This window comes from Centrocercus urophasianus, unplaced genomic scaffold, assembly GCF_019232065.1.
Source record: "Centrocercus urophasianus isolate 14NV4802_14NV808 unplaced genomic scaffold, USGS_Curo_1.0 seq_53, whole genome shotgun sequence".
In the NCBI taxonomy this organism is placed as follows: domain Eukaryota; kingdom Metazoa; phylum Chordata; class Aves; order Galliformes; family Phasianidae; genus Centrocercus; species Centrocercus urophasianus.
In genome coordinates this window covers 644,586-666,924 of record NW_024885122.1, presented here as the reverse complement: position 1 = coordinate 666,924, position 22,339 = coordinate 644,586, and the positions used below count along the sequence as shown (strand labels likewise).

At 54.1% G+C, this 22,339-nt stretch overlaps 1 protein-coding gene across 8 annotated transcripts in view; it reads right to left on the bottom strand.

The window, feature by feature from the left end:
- The window catches only part of CHD6 (chromodomain helicase DNA binding protein 6), a 74,214-nt gene that overhangs the window by 51,311 nt on the left and 564 nt on the right, over nucleotides 1–22,339 (bottom strand). For 7 of the 8 annotated variants that reach the window (XM_042835454.1, XM_042835461.1, XM_042835456.1 and 4 more), the window contains exon 2: nucleotides 100–155. The exons of the other annotated variant lie outside the window; for it this stretch is intronic. In XM_042835454.1, coding sequence (XP_042691388.1) covers nucleotides 100–132 — 33 coding nt within the window. In that variant the 5' untranslated portion in view covers nucleotides 133–155. The remainder of the gene's footprint in view (nucleotides 1–99; nucleotides 156–22,339) is intronic. 8 annotated transcript variants of the gene reach the window in all.

Genomic DNA, 22,339 nt, shown 5'->3' with positions numbered 1-22,339 from the left:
CCACTGCAATACCATACAGCACATCCACTGCAATACCATACAGCACAAGCTCCCGACGCCTCACCAGCTGAGTTAGGAGAAGGAGAGAGGGTCACAAACCTGCTTGTCTTTTTTCTGTATTTTCATTATCATCAAATCAGGGATGAATGTTATTTCTGTAAGACACAATACAACAACAAATTGACAATAAAAAGACTGGTGATCCCAAGGCACTCAAAATCTTCCACATCACCCCCCTAAGAAGCTGAGCAAACCCCAGTCCCACTTAGAGCAGTAAGGCAGCAGTGAAACGGCCACACAACCCTGTGCAACACTCAGTGCTACCCAAACCCAGCCTCACTCTCAAGTCCCAGCACAAAATGGAGCACCTGGGACTTGCAGAATTGCCCCCTACCCCACCACCACCACCACCACCACCACCCAAACCCCACACCATGCCCTGAGAGACCTGCCAAATGCTGCCAGCTCTGCAGCAGCAAAGCGAAGCAGCAAACCAACTGGCTGTGCCAAGCTGCACCAAAGGGAGCATGAAATCCTGGAGAGGATGCAGGAGCCCAGCAAGCCTGGGGGCCAGGGCTACTCCTGTGTTCCCACGGCTGGGTGCAGGCAGGAAGCACACCTGAGTTCCATGTTGCTCTCCCTGGATTGGAGCTGCTCACCATGGGGACAGTCAAGGGGACACAGCGTAGTTTCAGCTCCACATCCTCCCAACGCAGCCTTTCCACGGTGCTCCAGCAAAGCTGACAGGCCTTGTGGGAGCCCCCACTCCAGCAGACATTGCTGAAGGGCCAGCAGTTGTCTGCTCCCACAGCACCAGGAATGGGAGCCAAGGAGCCCAGAAACATTTGACAAGCATTTAAGACACAAATTCCACAAGCATGTGTCTCATTTGCCTCCCATATAGCACAAACCCCACTCCACACAGTACAGTACACAGGCTCACCACAGACCATTGATCCTTCCCCTCACCCATGCTGAGCCTCCCTGCCCAGCACGGGCTCCAAGCTGGCAAAAGACATTACCAAAACCCACAGCAACTGCGCTCCTTTGGTCTGCTGGGACTCCTCCCAGAGCAAGAGCCCAATGTGGGAGGCATCCAAGGAGATCAATCCCATGTGGTGATGTTGGTCCTTCCCAGACTCCTCAGCTCAACCCTGCCACACCAGGAAGAACCACCAAAGGCTTCCAATTCCCATCCTGGCTATGCAGCAAAGACCAGGCCAGTATTTACCATGGGGAAGTCAAGCTTGGTGGCAGTAAAGGCATCCAAGTGCCACCAGCTGAGCAGTGAGGATTTTGATGACATCTGGAGAGGATGGTACAGAAATTCTCCGTGCCTTACAGCCAAGTCTGTCAGAATCATATGTCCACCAAGACATGGCCCAGAAGGCCCAAGGACAAGGAGGCTGGGCAAACATGCAGAGCTGCCCATGAAGGCTCAGGCAGAAGTATCACGCTGAGCAGCCATTGCAGTTCAAAAGAATCCTGTAAAGAGCAGCCCCAACCCAAGGGTTTGCTCAGAGCAAGAAATGCTAAAATCTGTGATAGGTTCAGCTTTCAGAGGCCTCTGAGCTGCAGGAGGCTCCAAGGCTCTCAGCTGACCACTCCTCACCATCAAACTGTACCGGTCCACATCCCCAGACTGGAGATGCTTTTAGTCCTCGCTCTGCTTCCCAGCTCCTCCTTCACAGATTTTCTTTCAAGGTAGCCCAGAAGATGGATTTGGGCTCTCCAACTCTTGAAGGCACTAGCACTCTCTTCCTGCTCTTCATGTTCTTTGATTTAAATAAAACAAACATGATACATTACGGATCAGACACGCTTAGTGTTGTACCAGCACGATCTCCAATTTCTGTACAGCTTCCTTTAGACACAGGCAGTGCCAACAGCTGAACACGAGAGCAAGGGGATGCCAGGAAGTGACGTGCAAGATGCCCACATAGTCAGTGGCTGCTCCAGAGCCCAACTGGAGGCTGGGCCCCGCTGCCATCAACCTTGACCTCCCACTAGCCCAGCCCCCCTCCAGCATCACCCCAGCACAGCTTGGGGCTGCCCATTCCTGATGTCTCATTTCCCCAGAGAGCAGGCAGACTCTGCTGCATGCACAATACGCGCACACAGTTTCCACAAGCAACTTTTCCCAGGGAAAAGTTAGCACGAAAAAGCACTCCTGCAGCTCACTATGGCATGGGAGAACACAGGCAGCCCCAAACCCAGAGGGCAGCAGGAGGCATGGCAGCGGCCCAGCCCCGTGCTGGCCACAGCCAGCAGCACTGGCACACAGCAGTGGCCGGCAAGGGCCTGGCCTGTTGCTGGCAGGCTCTGAATGGGCACGGGAACAGGAGGGGACACTGAATATTTCTCTGTGACCAATGTTGCGAAGCACGAGGGGCACGCACCTTGGCATGGAGACAGCCCAGGTGCTGTCCCCACAGGCCACAGCCACAGGACAGAGCTGTGCTGACCAAGCCCATGGCACGCTCAGGAACAGTCCCAAGCCCACACTCAGGTCTGCTATGCCCTAGCTTTTGATTTCAGCAGATACCCAATACCAGCCCTACAAAACACCCAGCTGATTTCCACAGCACTGAAGCCAGTGTATACATGTGTCTTGGAAAATCAAAGCTGAGATGCTCATTAGTCCCAGAGGAGACAGCTTTAACAGAGATATCAGCTCTGACAAAGAGCAAAGCCCTTCCAGCATAAGGAAAAGCCCAGCAAAGTCACTGCCAGCATCAGCAGAGGTGCTTGGTCTCCTGACACTCAGAGCTGCCCACTGAGGAGTCTGTCCCCTTGCTCCTCGCAGGGTCCTGCAGCAACGGGCATGATGCGCTCCTGGCTGTGCGAGCTGGCCATTGACCAGAGCCACAGCAGCCACGTGTGAGTCCAAACACCAGGGAGCTGCCATCGACACATGTTCCAAATGTTCTGATACCAAAGACTTAAATTCAGAGACTTAGATGTACATAATGAGGGTGATTTAGCTCTGGGATGTGCATGCTTTGTGGCGAGATCCCCATGCACCCAGCGCTGTAACAATCCAGTGTCAGCTTTCTAAACTATCATTAGGTTTGGAGAGTTTTCCTGGTTACAGTTTTTGGTAACAATCCCATGGACCATCACCTGCCAGGGCCAAACTGGAGGGGAGGTAAGGGCCACCTCTGTGCATGGCCTCATGCTCTAAAGTTTCTGCTGCCTGAGCGCCTGGCCTGGCCTTGGAGCTTCACCACACCACCTGCCAAGGAGCACCACCACTCCGGCATGCGGATGTATACGCTGCCAGCCCCATTTAGCTAGCCATTTCCATGCTAATTAAGAATTTGCAGATTAAAGAGAAACTCTAATCTCAAAAGAGGCAGCCCAATTTTCTAAATGAGCTTACGGTTTTCATATGGAGATCAACATGTTCTCACTACGCCTCATCTAAGGGCTCCAGGCTACTAGATTCAGCTTTACTGCCACCATCACAAATGGCCGCTCTCACTTTGCGCTCAAGTTTTTCTGCCTTTTGTGCCCACGAGTGCCACAGCAGTGCTACCAGCCCAGCAGGCATGGCCACCCCGGGCCAGGCAGCAGGCACAGCAGGTCCTGCCGGGCGCTCAAAGCTGTCCGGTTGTATTTGAAGAGAGCAGCAAAGCGGCGCCAAGAGCTGTGCTGACCCTCTATGCGAGCAGCCCATCCCGCGGTGGCACAGCCTCTACAAAGTATCTGCTGCGAGCAGTGACGTCTGCAGTTACACAGTTTGGGGCACATCAGGTTACCAGCATCTTCCCTGGTATTTATTCTTATTGTTTTGCAAGAGCACAACATCCCTTACACCAGTCTGACCCCACATCACGCCTGCACTTCCTGGCACGCCTGCTTATGCCTCTCCAAGAGCTGAAGCATTTGTGCACAAACCAGAAACACGATCGGCAATTTCCACATCTGAGCCAACACCACCCCAAGACCAAGCAGTGGCCGTGTGCCCTTCCCCTCTCTGGGCTCCTCGCATGAGTGGCCGGGCTCTGTTTTGCAGCTGAAGGTCTGACTTTCCCAGTGCGGAGGCTGAGGTTCACGAGCTCCAAGCATCCTGCAGACACACACAGCCCTCCAATCTGCCAGCACAAACCTATTTTGGCTCGTACAGGGAGCGATCACCTCTCAGCTCCGTGCACACAGCTCCATCAGAGCACATCCCTGCATGGTAGTGCCCCTTAGAAACAGGAGAATAGATTCTCAAGATGAGCACTGAAAGTGAAAAGGAGTGTTGAAAATACATTGAATGCAGAGGCACGGAGAACTGGAGATGGCCCAGATTTGTAAAGCCAAAAAGAAACATATCTTCCCTGCTCCAAAACCCACTACACTGTGCACAGCTACTGAAGAAAACTGAACACGCATTTCAGAAATACCTCAGGTAGGTCTGGAGAGGAAGGCAACAATGGTAACAGGGTGAGGCCCCAGGCTAGACCCTGTCACAACACTCACAAGGCACACGGGCTGCTGCCTGCAGGGTACAGAGCCTTGGCTGTGACACACCGTGCAGCACCAAGACAGCATGCTGACACATCTGTGCTGCCACAGTCACAGAACAACAATGTTAGGAGACCACAGCAGGCAGGGAGAGCCCCAGGAAGCACAAGTACTCACTAGGACAAAGCCAAAGCTGCTGCTGGGGCTGCTGCGAGGACTGCACCTGACGGACAGACAGATTGCCATTGCCTATGTCCCACTGCATGACAGGAGGGGATCCTGGCACAACTGCCAAAGTGCCTTCCCAAACTTTCTACCACACAATGTCTCCACACCCAGGTTCCTGCCCACTGAACACCATCTGCTGACAGCCTCACACAGGGCAAACAAAACACACACAAGCGCGCACCCGTCGCCAAGTGCGATCTGCAACCGATGCACAGGCTGGGCAACACACTCCACTCTCACATGCAGCAGCAACATGACTCGATGTCCGGTTAGGAGATGCACACTGCTGCACCCAGCCTGCAGAAGGAGAATAAGAAGCACCTGGGCAAAGCAGAGCTTGCATGTTCTGGAGCAGCAGGTACTCAGCAGTATCCAACATCCATCCCTGCATGCAGCAGCAAAGATGCCAACCAACACCCAGGCACTCTTGGAAGTAGGAGCTGCACTCTGCAGCACCCACTGCACCACTACAGCTCCTGCAGTTGCTCTGTGCTGCCGCCCTTGGGGAGCTCCCACCTCAGCCCTGCAGTACTCCACCAGTGAGCCAAAACTTGCCAGGCAAGGGTTCCACAGCTCCACAGGCAGTGCATCCTTTCTGGCTCCTACAGCAGCTCTGAACCAGAGAAGTGAAGCACGTGGTTGTTTGAGCAGACAAGTAACAGAAGCTCTGTTAGTAGCTGCCGCGTGGAATTACCCGGGTTGCAGCTCTGGCATCATCCTGTGCCAAACTGGTCAGCAGCCACACCACAGAGCCAGGAGGAGCCACGGGCACCGGCTCCCAGCACCATGCTGTGTGCCTGGGGCTGCACTGAGAGCCAGGCTGGCCACAAGCCAGAGTCGTCTGAAGCTGAAAATGATGAGGCACAAGGCCTTTCTCCACTCAGACCTCCGCAGCAAACCTCTGCTTGCAATCAGCAATTTCACTGTGCGTTTGTTGCTTACAGGTGTCGGTGAGGCTGCCTGAAAACAAGCGGGGCAAATCTGGGAGGGCTTAGCGGCGTTTCTTTATCCTGGGGATGCAGAGACTGTGCTCCAGTGCAGGATGCCTTGGTGTCAGAAGACGCAGCTCTTCAGGGCCTCCTTCAGCACCAAACAGATCTCAGTAAGTCCAAATGTATTTCAGAGCAGCATCAAAGTCCACATCCAAAGCAGTCCCGCAGTTTTATGGAATAAGCACATTTTTTGTCTCATTTTGAAACTTGAAGGATAACAAACTCACAAGGAATGTTCTTCAGTAAGAATTTCATTTACATACCACATTGCTATGGTCTGCAGCCATGTTAAGCGGCGTTTTTCTGCTGCGCTGGTCTGCCGGGAAGCCGCGTGCTGCATCGGGCCGCACAAGTCCTGAGGCAGCACAGCAGCACACGAAGCTCCAACAGCACTGTGCGTTACCCCACAGCCCTGCTTCCAGCATGGAAGGTGCTTCATTTCACTGCAGAAGAGTAATTTCTAATACTCATCACCTCACATGACAGCGAGCTTAAAGGCCGCTCCAGCAAGGCCTGCACAGAGCCTGCACAACCCCTGCTCCAGCACAGCTCCTGTGAGCAGGAGGGATGCACCATGGCTGGGACCAGGCTCACGGGCAGCACAGTGCTGTGCCCAGCTCAGCTGCTGCCTCCTTCAACGGCTCCATCAGCTGTGGAGATCACTCCAGGGCCATCTTTGCCTTTCTGTACACTTTGCTGGGTCAGAGGACGGCAATTGTGCTCCCACCACGGACAGGCAGGAGGGAGAGCTCTCAGCATGCCACACTCTCTAAGAAAATGAATGTGTTTCAAAGAGAGAGTTGCTTTTCTGAAACCATTTTCCAGCACACCCAGGATGCTGCAGTTTCACATGAGGAAAACAAAATATTCCACCCTTTGCCCATCCTGTTCCCCTGGTGCCCACTCTACCATCCTGGAGCACCTGCGGTGCACCCGGCCCCAGCACAGGCAGCGCCAGCCCTGCACCCGCACCCCTCACCCTCTGTAACCCACTTCTGGCTCCTCTGCCATGAAACCTGCACAGGTCACCTCTAACAGCCACGCGAGAGCTCTAAAACTGCTTTACGGGTTGCAAAATCCATCATGCCCATGAAGCTGTTGACATTCTTTATGACCACACATGATGCCAGCTCAGGAGCTTCTTCCTCGCTCAGTGACACCGGCTGCACCCCAGGCAGAGGCTCTCCCCAGAAGGCGATCAAGGATGGCTGCAGAATAACTCAAAAGCCCAAAAGAACACTACAGGGAAGGCTGCACAAGCACTGACAGGTGAACTGCAAGCTGCTGTTACAGTACAGGACAAGCCCTGCCTGACCCTGCTGCATGCTAGCAGCAGCACCCAGACTCAAAGCCTGGATCCAAACCCAGACAGAGGCACCTTCATACAACAACAGGCATTCTTCATTGCCCTGCATGCAGGAAGGCTCTGAGCTGCACCTCCCCAAGAGCACGAGGAAAAACAGGAGTTCACAATGCACAGTTCCCTCTGAGACTCCATTCTGAAACAAAGGGTTTTTGACTTGTTTAAAAAAGAAATATCCAGAGATATACATGTGGCATTTTAGGCGTCAAAGTAAAGTGGGAGCAGCCCAAGCAGGCAGCTGGGAGAAGCCTCCCTCCAGCAGCCCCTGCTCAGCCCTCAGGTTCAGATATAAGATTCACCTTTGGGCTGAGGGAAAGCCAAAAGCTGCACCGTGAATGAGGCTGGAAAGGACTCACCAGAACAAAGGAGGGGGCTGTGGAATGACCTGGGCTCGCAGAAACAGTTCATAAGGAAGGTCTGGTCCAACGTTCAGTCCTGAGATTTGGTTAGGATGACACAGAGTCAAAAAAAAAAAAAAAAAAAAAAAAAAGCAGAACTGTGCTAGGAGCAGGGCTGAAAGCTGCTGCAAAAGTACCTGGGAGCTGCCAAGAGAGCCGGGTTGGGAGAAAGCATCAGTCCAGGAAATCACTCAGAGGCTGTCCCTACAGCTCAGCTGAAGATGGGCTACTGGGGCTGCGGGCTGGTAGGAAAGCAAGGGAAGGAGCTGTCAGAGGGAGCTGAGGGCTGCCAGGAGCACAGCACTGGCAGAAAGCTTTGCTTGAGCAAGGGTCTTCTCAACAGCTTCCCACAAAATAGTTAAGGTTGAATGATGGAAGATAGAGCTTACAGCTGAGCCTGGACTAGGGCTTCAACAGCAAAGCAGGGGCTACCAGGAGAGCTGGGCTGGGTGTAAGTCACTGTCACATCAACGGTCATGGAGCCTTTTCTGCTGTTCTGCAGGAAAGTGAGAGCAAGGTGAGTGCTGTGGTCGGGACACAGAGCTGCGGCTGTAGCTGGAATATGGCTGGAAATGGGCTGCCAAAAGAGCTGGGCTGGGACAACTTCCATCTGGGTTTTCACACCTAGCGCTCAGATGGAAAATGAGAGCTATGGCTAAGGCTGACAGAAAGTGGAAACGGGCTGTCAAGAGACCATGGCTTGGGAATAACCTTGGCGTGGCAGTCTCTTCAAAAGATCTGGCTTTAAAATTAGGGTTAGGGTAATACTGAGAGAAAGGGACAGCACAGAGAAGCAACTGGAGAGGGGCTAGAAATGGGCTGCCAAATCCAAGTGGGAGCTGCAAAGAGAGCTGGGCTTGGAGAAACCTCTGGGCTGGAAATGGCTTCGCTGCCTCCTCCAGAAGGCAGGGACAGGGCTGGGATAGAGAAAGGAGCTGCCAAAGGGAAAGGCTGCTGGGAGCCCCCCGGGGGGGGGTAGCCTTCAGTCTGTGAAATGGCTCCAGAGGCACATCGAAGGGACAGGAGTGCAGGACAAGAGCTGCTGTTCAGCTCCTGGGAGTGGGCTGCCAGAGCAAGCTGTGGGCTCCTGAAATGCTGGGAAGAGAGAAGTGTTTCACCTGTGCAATGCCCAGGGGGGTCCTCAAGTACAGTTCAGCAGGAAAACAGGGCCGGGTCAGAAAAAAAGACAACTTCTCCATGTAGGGTAACACAAGGCAGTCCTAGAACCAGGATCCTGCCCACCTTCATTCAAAGGGAATAAGAGCACAGCAACAAACAGCTTTTTTTTTAAATCAAATGTTTGTTTTCAGAAACTGATCCTTTGCTGATGCTGGCTGAATTTTTACAAGGACAGGTAAAGTATCAAATTCTGACTTTTTCTTCCTCAAAAACAACATTCATTCGCATTGAAACCCTACCAAAAAAAAAGGCAGCCTGAGGCACTGCAAAGATTTGCACTGCAAAACAGTGAGAGCTAGACAAGGATTATTCCAGCTGTGCAGAGCAGCTCCAGCACACAAAGCACCAACACCACATAAGATGGAATTATATTAAAGTGTATCTTGTGGGAATGAGCTGTAATTAGACTGGCCCACAAGTCTGATGATCTTCACAGCCAACGAGATCAGAACATTGCATGTGTTAACAAGCAGAAGATGACTGTGCCTACAGGTTATGTATTCCAAGAGCAGGCGAGGGGATGAGTCTGCACCATCCACGTCGCTCTCATCTGGGAGGCTGCTGGTGGGCTCTCACTTCTGAACTCCAGCTGATCTCACAGCACATCCAAAACCAACCAACCAAGGGATGCAAGCCCTCTGATCAGCAGGATACCCATCGCCCACCAGAGGTGCCCCCACAACATCACATCGAGCGGCAGGGCTCAGCCCAGCAGTCCTTAGGGTGCCAGCAGGACACGCGCATGGCACAGGAGCATGGGGCTCGATTCCCAACAGCCGCAAACAGTACCAGAGCAGTGAAACACAGAGCACAGCACTGCCCCATCGCTTCCCCAACATACACCCAGCACCCCTCAGCCCGTCCTGGCTGCTGGGCACGTCCCCGGCATACAGCACCCAGCACCCAGGACAGGCCCCACAGTAACTTCAGACAGGCTAAGCACAAGTTCAGAATTCCAGCTCTCTTCCCACATTGCACATTTTCAGCAGTACCCCTTTAAGAGTCCTGTGGTCAAATGAGCAAGCCAGGAGCAGATGCATCAGCTGCCCCCTGCCATAGAGACACTCCAGAAAGAAAGTTTTACTCCTTACTTTATCCTTACTTACTTATCCAAAGAGCAACTTTCATTCCCTGCGGGGAAATCACACCTGTGGTGTGGCCAAGGGAGCCGAGCTGCCCCCAGCAGGTGTGGGCACAGCCCTGCCATGTGCCTGCCATCCCCAGCCACAAGGGCTGCAAACTCAGACAAAGCAGAGATCTCACTGTCTACAGAAAGCAATGGCATTTTCCCAGGAAAGCTCCATATTGAGAATGGACAAGAAATTTTTGCTTTATTAGACACACATCCCTGCAGCACAGTACCATTTTCAGCTGCCTGCAAGAGCAGGTGGTTTCCCACTTCAAAGGGGAGAGAGAACAGATTTTTATCTGCAGAAATAAGCTGCAACCAGGAAACAACGTATGCAGTTATAACAAAAACCAACCCAAGCACCAGGTCCCCAGAGTCTGTTGATCCTTTTCAGACAGAAGAGCAAAAGGGGTGTGCAGCTCCTCACAAGGGAAGCACAAAGTGTGCCAGCAGACGGGATTCTGGGCGCTGGCAGCGCTCACAGGGCACCTCCTGAAAGGCACCATGGGTGCTAGCAACACTCACACACCCACTAAAACCTCCTCTTTTCACTTTCTAGAGATACCCAGCACTGGAACACACCCCAGGCTCCCATGATGTGGAGTGGCTCAGAGCAGAAGCAGGCAGCAGCCCAAGGCCATGGCCACAGAGGCGGCGAGAAGCATCACCCCTGCATATCCCTGTGACATTTCCCACCAGATGGGGGGTGCAAGCCTCCCTCGCTTCCGAAGCATCATGTGGATTCTCCCTCTCCTCCCTCCCACAGCTTTGATTATGAAAAGGATGCCTTGAAAATTCAGATCCCAAACAGGCACAGCACATCGCACTCAGCCCTGAAGGACGAGCTGTAGAGGCAGCAAGACAAAGAAGAGATGAGAATGGCACAGCCGTGCTGTGAAATCACTGATGTTCAGCAGCAGCTCTGTTCTGCCACAGAACTGTGCATCTCCTCAGTGGTTGGGCACAGCTTGGAAGAAAAGAGGAGATGAGCCAGGAGGGCTGGGTCCCATCCTGCCAGCAGTGACCGGGCTCAAGGACTGCAGCCAGCCCACATTGTTTTTATGTGAGGGTCAGGCTTTAGGTGCAGCCTCAGCCTTTCGCCTCTGCAGAGCTGAGGCACTAACACTGGCCAGAACAGCTCAGGACTCTGTGCCCTCTGCAGTAGACAAGTAGGCCCAGGCACGGAGCAGCCACCTGTCCTACCCAACATACTCACACCACACATGGGCAGCAGGAGGAAACTTTTGGGTTCACATGAGACAGAGCAGGAGCAGAGTTCCAGACCTACACAGCCCTGCATCCACCACTTGGATTGACCAGCACCCTTCTCCAAGTCACCAAGGAGCCGACAGACGGACTCTCAGAGCAGCCTGCTCCTGTTTGGCTCTCACTCCCTCACCTGCCCCTGTTCCTAAGCACATCTCAGCTGGTGGGGCTCTGGGAGCTCACAGCCCAAGGATCTGTGGTACTATCCAGAGAAACCCAGCTGCTACATCACTGCAAGCTGCCTGGAGCAGAGGCTCTGTGAAGGCATCTCCCTACTGTCAGACAAGAGAGGGCTCCTGCTCACCTGGCAGCTCACTGAGTGATGTGGGGCTGATGCATTACCCACCTGCAAAACCCCCTAAGAGTTAGGGGAGGGGGAAGGAGCAACATCTCTTCCAGTTCCTCCCATCCAGTCTCCAGCAGGCTCAGCTCGGCATGGCCCAGCAGAGTTGCCTGTGCTGGGCAGCACAGCACTCTGCAGCATCTCAGTACCCAAGAGTTTCTCCATAGGACGCTCCAGCAGTGCCCAGCCCTGCCAGGAGCTTCCTGTCTGCAGGCTGTGGCAGCAGCAGCCCCACACCATGCTCACTCCGCACAGCCCACTGCAGCAGGACTTGTGCGGCTGCAGCTGCTCCACATTGGCCATGCTGAGAGCCCAGGCAGGGAGCAGTCTTTGGTCTCGCCATGCAGGGCCCAGCAGGCAGAGCGCTGCCAGGGCGTGAGCCCATGGCACAGATCCTGCGGGGCTGTGAGCTGCGTTCCCAGCCCTCCGCAGTGCCTCCCCCACATCCTGCCTCCAGCCCTCCGCTGGGGGGAGAGAATGTGAATCTTGGGTTGTAATTCTTCCAAGTTAAAAATAACCCAGTAGTTTAGTGAGAGAGAATCAGCAGCAGCAAGGCAGGGGGCTGGGGAGCCTGCGAGTTTGCTGCAAGGCAGCTCTGGCATACATTTTTTCCTTCCCAAGCACAGGATACAGCAAGGCAGCCTCCCAGCTCTGCGCACACAGCTGCAGAAATCCAGATCCCTCCAGCATCCCAACCTTCCTGTGCAGCCAAATGTGCTTTGCATCAAAGCTGCCCCCAGGTCCCCTCGCTGCTCCCAAGGCCCCAGCAGGATGGGGGCACAGACCCTGCCTGCCTGTCCAGGGACACACGGAAGAGCACTGAGGGGAGAAAGGATAGGGCAGAGAGCAACAGAAGCCAGGTGGGAACACATCTCATGCGTGTACACATGTCCAAGGCAGGCATGCAGAGCAGAGCACCATGGCCAGCCCCAGGGCAGGCAGAGCTGCACTCCCAGCAGCCTTCCGTCCTTAGAATATTTTAGCTTAAAAAAAATAAATAAATAGAAAAGGTTGGGGGGAATTAAATAGTACTTATGCATGTGACAGTCTTACCAGCCACACCTTCCCAGTGCACCTAGCTCCATCCCACCCCACAGGGCAGTCAAGGACCAGCCATGGCCTCCTCATTCCATGGTAGAAGGAACACAACGCTGACAGCAGCACAGGGCTCCCAGCAGCATCCCCAAAGAAGCTGGTTCAGCAGCACACTGCCCCCAAGCAGCCCCCAGTCTGGGAGCAGCAGCCATGTCCCACATGGGGCAGTGCCAGTTCCCCAGCTCCGAGATGCTGCACTGGCACACAGCGAGCAGGAGCATACTCAGTGTGGGTGCAGCCTTCAGCCAGCTGTGCTACATGACTCTCATATCAAGCTCACATGGCAAAAATGGCAAGAGCTCCTTTTAAGAGTTTTCAAATGCAGCTCCTAACCCACGACTGTAACCACAATGACCTTCAGCCATTACTTCAAAGACATGCAGTGCCACGGGGCTGGGGACAGAGGGTTTGCAGAGACTCCAGCAAGCATAGCAGCGAACAGAAACCAACAGCACAAGGGGAAGGAAAGCTGCATAACTGCCAGAACCCCCTCGGTTTTGTTCACTGGAGGCACACAGCAGAGCCCAGAGCAGCACTGCCCAGGCAGCCAGCAGCCACAGGAGCACACAGCTGCCAAAGCGAGGGAGATGGAGCCGGAGCTGCTGAGCGACAGCTCTCAGTGCTTTTCTGAGCAGCCTGTGGTTCAGAGCAGGGACGTGCCTGCTGCCAGCTGCACTCCTGGCACTGGGAAGCAGCTGGGAGTGGGTCAGGTTTCCCAGGACGAGGTTGGTGCCCTCCGACCAGCTGGCTGAGCCTCACTCTGCACAGTTGCTCATAAGCCTCTGGCAGTGGATTTTAATCCTCAGCATCAGCAGGGCAAAAAAGCAGAAGGAAAATAAAACAAAAGCTAAGCCCTGCAGCTCTGTACCTGTGCAGACAAGGGAGAGAAGGGAGTGGGAGTAGCCTGCCCAGCCCCGCGGCCAGGGCCAGGAGCTCGGGGCGTGCAGCTCCCTGCAGACAGCCTGCAGGCAGCTGGGTGCCACGCTCCAGCTCCTATCACCACGCTGCCCAAGCCCACCACAAAGCACAACATCTTCCAGACTTTCGCTCCCCATTAAACACAAACACTGGTATGGCATTCAGTCCAGGCCACCACATAGGCAAAATGAACCCTAAGCTACCCTGGCTGCCAAATCGTAATTAGACATTTCTCTGCCACCAGCACCATGTTTTTCCTCCACTTATTCACAGGCCCAGGCACGTCCATCAGCGAGCCAAGGGAAGGACACGAATCACGTGCCCAGGGAACAGACATGCCAGCAACCATGGAGCCGATCCACTTCTTCCATCGTGCTCTCAGGATTTCATTTCCTACTCCAAATGCTGTGGCTGAGCAGCCTGCAGCACGCTGCAGCCCATGGTGCCCTGTGCTGCAGGAGCTGGCACCATGCTCAGCAGCCGCAGGGCTGGTCAGCAGGAAGGCATCTCCTCTTGCTTCCTGGGGGACTGCACACAAACCTGCCCAAGGAATGGGCATGTGAAAAGGCCACCAAGGAGGCTGCATGAAGCCAAGGGTCAAAGCTCACACCTGACAACGCAGCCCTGATAGAATTTTAGGTGGACAGAGGCAAAGTAGCAGCTCCAAGGACATGCTCTTCATGCTGGAAGAATGCATGAAGTGCCGGCCTGGTAACCCCAGTCAGAGATGGGATCCCAGGCTTGGCTCCTACAGGAGGAGCCAGTCTTACCATTAGCACCACAAAAGCCTGAATTTTTGGGCTGAGGTTCCAGCTGGCCACTTCAAAGGCTCCTTACAGCAGGCCCAGCACCTGCTGCTCTCTAACTACCAGGAGAGACAGAGAGGTTTCTGCAGAAACAAGCGCCCATGCACTCAATGTATTTTCCTCATTCTTTTTATCTTTCACTCCAAGCACTTTTCAGGCTTCAGTTAGCTGCCCAAGGCCACCCTCAAAGTTACAGGGCCTCTATAGATGCCACCAGGCACACAATTTAGCTCCCAGCACCTTTCTTAGTGCTGAAGGTGTGCAGGTGTGACAGCTCACCTAGTAGGTCTCAACAGCCACAGCTCTAAGAACCCTTGGTAAGGCTGCTGCCCCAGAGCCACGCACCTAAGAGCTATCCCAAGGCAGCCAGTCAAAAAATGAGATGGCATTTCAGAAAGCAGACATCCTCCACTCTTGCTGTTGTTGACATCCTGCACAGCAAACTCAAGCTGTCAGAAAGCAGCTTTGCCACATTGCAGCCTGCTCCTCAAAGGCAATCAGAGCCCTCTGTGCCTCTGCTTTCCAACTGTAGAACTGGGATAAAAATCAGCCTCTGCAGCAGGGCTGCCGAGAAGACTAGCAAGCACTTTCGATGCCCCTCGAGTCTGAGCTGCGTGGATGGATTAAGAGCACGTCTAACAGTGCAGTGCAGACCCCCAGCAGGGATGGCACAGCAGCTCCAAACACTGACACCGAGCCCACTGCAGAGCCCAGTCCCTCTGAAGATTGCTCCTTCTGGTGTTTCTGTCAGTTTTCTCCAGCTGAAACTCCATGCCCAAGACCTGCCCTGAGCGCTGGTGGCCCCCAGTCCTGTTTGCTGCTGTCTGTAGCCAGATTTAAGCTCTCCCTGCGCCTTCCAAAGGCAGGGTGCAGAACAAGGCCATGCATAAGGGCTCATACTGCAGTCCCAGGGTTTGGGAACTAGAAAGCTGTGGCAGTGGTGGGCAGAGCAGGGCAGCCCTGAATTCATGTTGAAGACCTGCAAGCTGTTCTTAGTGTTGGGTGAGCGAGCAGCCCTCTTTAATGCCAGCCCCATCCCACACGTCTCAAAACCCAGGCGATAAAGACTGCTCAGCTTGGTCTGTGCTCCTGCACAGAGGGCAGAGGTTGGAAGGGCAGCAGAAATGACCTCAGCAGAACACCTCCTAGCACAGGACATCTCCAGCACCACCACGACAGCCCACAGACATCACTTACTAGCTTGCTGCTGCCGCATTCAAGGAGACTGCACCAGCCCCAGGCCCCCACCCAGGCAGGGGCTGGCTGCCCACACCCTGCTACTCTGCTAAAGCCAGCAAGGTGCTGTCCTGAACAGCCAAGGCCTGAGGGTTTGCTGCGTGCTGTAGTGAGGGTCCCACAGCTCATAGCATCTGGTCTGCCCATACATCCTCAGAGAATCTGGCAAACATCAGCCCACAATAGCAACAGACAAATGTGCTGTTCTACAGGCCCAAGAACTTGCATGTTGCAGCATCGGGGCTGTTTCTCGAGTACTTAAAGAACAAGGAGAGAATTCAAAACATAGCAAACTCTCCTGATCCAGCACAAAGCTGAAGTGACTCTTCCAGGCTGCCCACGGTCCTAAGGCCAACATCTTCCAGGCTGTGCTGCCTGCATCCACGCCTCCACTCCAGCTGCTTTGCTCTGCTCTGCCCTGCCCTGCCAGAGCTGTAACTCAGCTGGTGCTTACCTCCAAGGGATTCAGCTGATTATAAATCATAACCCTCTGGGATACAAGTTCTTCACAATCTCAGCTTAATCTACTTTGAAGAACAGTCTCCAGAGTTCAGACACCATCTGTAAGCTGACATCCCTCTCAATCATCTCCATGCTTCCTCTCATTTGTGTCCTTTACGCCATCCCAGGAACTCTAGCCCAGGAGGAAGACAGAAGTGCCAAAAAAAATTCATCAGTCTCTCCCGTGCAAGTGCCTGGATTTCAGCAGCACAGGGCATAGAAACCTCCTCAGCCACAGACAATTCCTTTATACGCTTGAGTACCCCTTATTGAAGACCTGCTCAAACACATGGCCAGTAAAACACCACCAGAAGCACACACTGATCGGCCCCTTCCTGCCCCAGCTGGAGTTCCGCATGTGCCCACAAACAGCACAGCCCACTTGCCCTGGAAACATCGCAGAGCACTGCATTTGTAGTTCCTCATTCTACTCACAGCCAGGAGCTCTGAGCACAGCTCTCCTTCCAGCACAGCAGAGCTGCTACAGGACTACAGGGAGCTGAGCTGCTCTCATCCAGGGCGCAGCCGCAGAAGGCAGCACCCCTGCCAGCTGGCACATACGTGGCATTGTGGCCCTGCAGTGCCACCGCGCTCTTGTCCCTTCTGCCCATCGACTGCCATCTCCTCTGACATGCAGCACTATGAAGGGCAGGCAGGAAGCCTCTGGACACAGTGGCATGGCCCCACAGCCTTGCCTCAGAGCCCACGCTTACCACCTTCACCAGCCCACATCAATGCGGTCTCCTCTCCCCGAGTACCTGGATGAGCAACTAATTTCTGACCCTTTCCTGAAGCAGATATCTTCTGGTATCTGGAAGCAAGGCCTTCACACCTCCTGCATTTCCTCGCTGAGAGGTGCCTGGAGAAAGCAGCGCACAAGGCCCAGAAACGTGGTGCTGCTCCAACAGACTCTGCACTCCCAGAGCAGGGCAGAAGGAGCAGCACGCAGAACTGGGCACAGGGCCCCGAGCTCCTCAGCCCCAGCATCACCCTTCACCTGGCAGAGCCGGGCCAGGAGCTGAGGAGCAGCACCTGCAGAGCCAGACCTCTGTGCCCTGCCAGACGTGGGCACAGCTGCACTCCTCAAACACACACAGAGCCACACATAGCCAGGGGGCTCCAGGAGAGGCCACTCTGGATGGAACAACAGCTGTGACAGCTCCAACAGTGACCACTGCTGCCTCTGGCTCCCAGACCCAGGAGCCCACTCCTCGTTCCAGAAGGGTGATGTGGACTTGGCCCAGCTCCAGCCCTGTTATTGTCAGGCAGAAAGTCCTGCCCTCCAGCAAGGAGGTGGAGCAGGCACAGGGCCCAGCCCACAAATCTGTAACCACCTCTGCAGGAATCGGGGGAACCGCAAACCTCGGCCCCTCCACACACACACACACACACACACACACACACACACACACACACACAGGTCGTGCTGCTCTCAGCCTGCCTGCAGCATCGCACACCGAGAACAAACGGGGCACAGTCTGCTGTCTGCCCTGAAAGCGAATCCTGCCTTTATGCATGCAGGAAAGTGCATGCTGGGAAGAGCTCAGATACCTTGGTGAGGGGCACTCTACGGGGACTGACAGATCTCTGAGGAACAGGACTTGGCCCACGAGCAGCAGCAAAGGAGCACACAGACACAGGCAGGAGCTGCAGGCTGCCCGCCACGCCGTCCTGCTGGGCGCAGCCGGGGTGCACCATGCACATATATAGAAGTGGCCAAGGAACAGTGCTCCTGTGAGATCTTCCATCAAGAAGCATTTTACACACTTCATTTTATTTTAACTCCACTGCAAGTTCAACCAAAAAGGATGAAACACTTGGGGTTAAAGGTGCTCGGCAGGCAAATCCTTCAGAAGGCAGCAGTTCACACAAAAATACCAGCTTTCACAGCACATCCATAGCAAAGCACTAATGTTTATTCTTGCATCCAGGACTGACTTTAATTCTTCCTCAATGCATATAAATAGCAAGACATTAATACTTCTCAGAGAAGCAATACTTCTGCTACCTACAAGGCAAGAAAAAGTGAACATCTCATGTAACTTGGCATCTCCCTTGGTTCTGCACAACGCACACCAACACACCACTGATGCTGGGAGTCACCTTCACAGAGGAGCACTGGGCATAGGCTACAGCACAAAATGAAAAACAGAAACAAACGTAGTAAGTAAAGTAAAGTAAAAAAGGAAAAGTAAGTAAAAAAACTTCACTACCTACCTCCATGACTGCTGATGGGTGCTTTAGCAAATGAAACTTTTTTGAAAGGAACTCAACAGTGCCCATGCAACAGAAGCGTATTTCTGGGACAATACCAAGGTACCGAATCTCTCAGCAGCAGCTGCTAACATGCAGCACCTTGTAGCCAGTCCTTCAATTACTGCTTTTTCCTTCAAAGACAAACAAAGTGAGATTCCTCCTGGGGGGCTCTCATGTCCTAGGAGAGCTTTTGCAATCCTCAGGGCTGTAGCTGCAGCCCTTCCCATCATCCAAGGCACACTTTCCATGCAGAACATGAGGTTTTGCAGCCCAGCTCACCTCCCTGCAAAGGCTTTCACCCCAGGGTCTCTCAGAGCACATTCCTGTGTGTCCTCCTAGCAAGAGCTGTGCTTCTGTGCAGGAGCTTCCCAGCTGCAATTTGAACCCACAAGATACCTTGCTCCTCCTACAGCTCTACTGCTGCACATCATGGGGCCGGGTACCTCCGGGCTGTCCAGCACTGCCTCCTCCTGCTTCAGGCAAAATCAGGCTCACAGATCCCACGCTTTCAGGAAAACACTGAGGAAGAACAAGTCTTCTGCAAATCTTGCATCTACAAATTTCACTTTCACCTGCTTTCAGCACAGAAGAGGCAAAAACTTAATCTCATCAGTAAAAATACAGCTGAAAAGCAAAACAAAGCCTGAGCAGATAAAACAACCTATACTTGTGCAGCAGCAGGACTGCACAAAGCCAGGGCAAAGGCAGGACTGCAGGGATGAGGGATCCCAAGCAATGTGTGTGATGAGACACGCTGTTAATAACAACACCAGACTGCTACTGAGCAGCATCCCTCGCAGGGAAAGCAGGGCTGGAAAATGTGATGTTGCACTCCATGGCCAAGCCAACACCTCTCTTTGTCTTGTTAATGCCTGTGCTCCCTGGTCGTGCCCAGCACACTTCTGTGAGCAGCCTCCAGCACCTGCACTGCAAACCAGTAGGGACCAGACACTCAGTTCCCACACTTTTTGCTTTCTCCTCTGGAAAGGAGCGCTTTGCTCTCATTAGAACAGAATCTGTACTTGTTACAGGCTGGGAATCCCCTAGAGGCAGCAGCCTGCAGCAAGGAACAGCATGCACCCCTTAACCTCAAGGCAACACTTCCTCTCCAGGGGGAAAATCAGAGCACCTCACCGACCTCCTGGCGCCAACCTGGCACATCTGCAGCAGCACCAGTGGCACAGCACCAGCAGCAGGAGCCCCACCGCGGGCAGTCCCTCCTGCAGCACCCACAGGGTGCTCCCCAGACAGCCCTGCCTGGCCTCAGGACCTGCCCCGGTCCAGGAATCGCCTGCTGCTTCGGCTGCCCGGCCACCACCACTGTAACAATGCTAAAAATTAACAGCCACACATCGGCGGGTTACTAGGCTGCATACCAGATTTTCCCATATAAGGGAAAGTTGAAGGCATTGTCCTATCACACGGAAAACATGTTGCACCAGCCTGAGATAACAGAAAGCAAAATCAGAACCTCCTCGTGTCACAGGCAGACACTCACAGACCACGTTTCTCCAAGCCTGCTGTTGGTTTGGGCCATTCCCCACAGCCCCGTTGCTCCCTGCTGGCTCCTGCCTGCAGAGCACTGGAGTTCAGGGCTGCAGGCTGGTGCAGCAGCACTGCTGCACTGCCACCATTCCTAGGGTGAAGTTGTGTCGTCCCATTCTTTTGGGATGCTGAGAACCCACCGCGCCAAGCCCGCGCCTCGCTGCTCAGCCAGGAGCAGATCACTCACCTCAACCCTTGCTTTGTTTGCCTCCCAACAACAGCTTCTGGTCCCACAGACCCGGATAAAGTGACAAATGCCATCCCGAGCAGGGAATGGGACAAGACTGGAGCCTTTCCACTGCTACTTACACGAGCCACTGGGATGAGCCTGCTCAGCTGCCACAAAGCCCAGTGACATCCAGCCACTGCATTTGCCAGTGATTCCTTACAGCTCCCTGCACGTGCCTGCTTTCCAGCCCCAGCACATCAAGCCCACATTCCTGTACTAGGGGCTCGTTCCTGGTGCGAGCCTGATCAGACTGCTCCCTCCCCCACAGAGCAGCTCCTCCTGCACACCCATGAGCAAGAGATGTGCTCTTATCTCCATGAACCTGAGACAGGCCAGGATGGCACAGCCTCATGTGAAAAACAACGGCTCCAGTGGCTGCGCTCAGCCTTGCTGTCTTGCTCAAAGCCCTTCTGCTTGTGCAAACCCTTCCTGAAATAACAATGATGTGGAATGCTTTCTATTACCCACCTGTAAAACTTTATTGTCTTCAGAGAAGCATTTAAGAAGAAAATATTAAATATATCTCAGGGAAGAGTAAATCTTGAAAAATTACTGCAAGATTGCACATCTAGAAGGGAAAAAAAACAGTAAAGCTTTGCTTCCTGTTAATGAAATACAGCAGAAAGCAGTCAGGAAAATAGGAGATTCCTCTGAGAGCTCACTATGCCACAGGAGACCAGCAGTCCCCGAACTAGGAATGAGCACTGGGGCTAACGCTGGCATAGCCAAGGCCAGCTGCTCCATGAGCTCAGGCAGAGCCATCCTCCTGCTGCCAATGAGAAACTAGTGCATGGGGACAGGAACTTAAGTCAGCTTTTGCTGCCCAACCGGACAGCAGTACACAGAACGGGTATGATGGGACCTAATGGCACCTTCAGCAAGAGATGCACACTCCTCACACATCAAAAGCACCGAGCAGCAGTGCAAGAGCTGCCTCCATTCTGCAGATCCACGCAGGTTAATTTGTAACACACCTGCAGCAACGGGCTGCAGCCCACAGAGGGTCCAACGCCACTGTTTGGAGGAATGAGACAACACACAGAAACCAACAGCCATGGACACAGGATGGTCTTCAGACTTTCCTGAAGTGAAAACAAACCACAAGGATCAGTCTTTCTCCAAAGGTTCTTGCTGCCTTTGGCTTTTATTGGATGAACAACAACACACAGTGTCGGTTTTGCCACATGGGGTGCCGCAGACATTCTGGTAGGATGCAGCCCCACTACTCACTAGCTTTACAGCCAGAAGAGCTAAAGGGGCAGCACCCAGAGAGCTGCAGCCCACTGCTGCTTCGTGTCTCCTGCCTTTGCAGAGGAAAAAACCCAGCAGCACACCTGGCACTCCGGCAGGACCCGCAAGTCCAGGCAGCTGTACTGATTCAGGGGTGATAGGAAGAACTAGCTTTCCAAAAACAAACAGACAGCAGCATTAAGCTTTACAATGGAAGAGTCAATTTTCCACTAAACAAGAGGGGAAGGAGCCCTACGCAAAAGCAATCCAGTTGAAGGCCAGAAGCCTCAAGAGAAACAACCTATCTATACTCCAGGAATAATTTATTCCCAGAGCAAAAATGTGCTGCTATTGCTTCATCCTTCAACAGCTGGACCCAAACAACAATTCCTCTGCAGAGCAGCAGAGCCATGCTCCCACATGAAGGAGGTAAACAAGGAGAAGCACGAAGGCACCAACAGCCGTGCCATCAGCTCAGCACCAACACATCTTCCACTGTGGGAAGGATGAGGAGCTCAGCTGGCAACAGCAATAACCCCACTGACCCCGCAGCAGCTGAACAGACAGAGGCAGCAGATGCCAAAGATCTGCAAGCAAAAGGGTCAGGGATAAACAACTGCATCTGACACGGACACCCACAGCTGGCTGCAGGCAGGGCTGGGGGCCAGCACACACCTATGGAAACTTCATGTGAGCACGGCAAGCGGTCTGCAACCCCCCACCCCCTCTCCCTGTGTTCTCTGCGTCCATAAGCATTTGCTGCAATTCTCAAGTGGGGAGGGTGGGGGGAGGGAAGAGAGGAAAATACATCACAGCTTTTTAGCGTCGGTTTGGGGCAGCGTTCGGAGGAACACCAGCGGACGGCTGGCACGGCACAGCACAGCACAGCCCAGCCTCCCGGCTCAGCCCGGCCGTGCGGGGGCTGAGCGGACGGCAGCCCCGGCGCCCCCTGCGCCGCGACCCCGGCGGACGGTATCGCTTTGCCCCGCTGCGGCTGCGCGCGTTTCTTTCCGACTCGCGGCTCCGACCCCGCGGACCCCGCCATCCCCACCACCACCCTGCCATCCGCGCCGCCCGCCGGGAAGAGCCGCGGCAGGAACGCGGCGAATTCCGCGACGTCGTCATCGGAGCCGCACGGACGCGGGGGACGGCGGCGGCGGACTGCGGCGC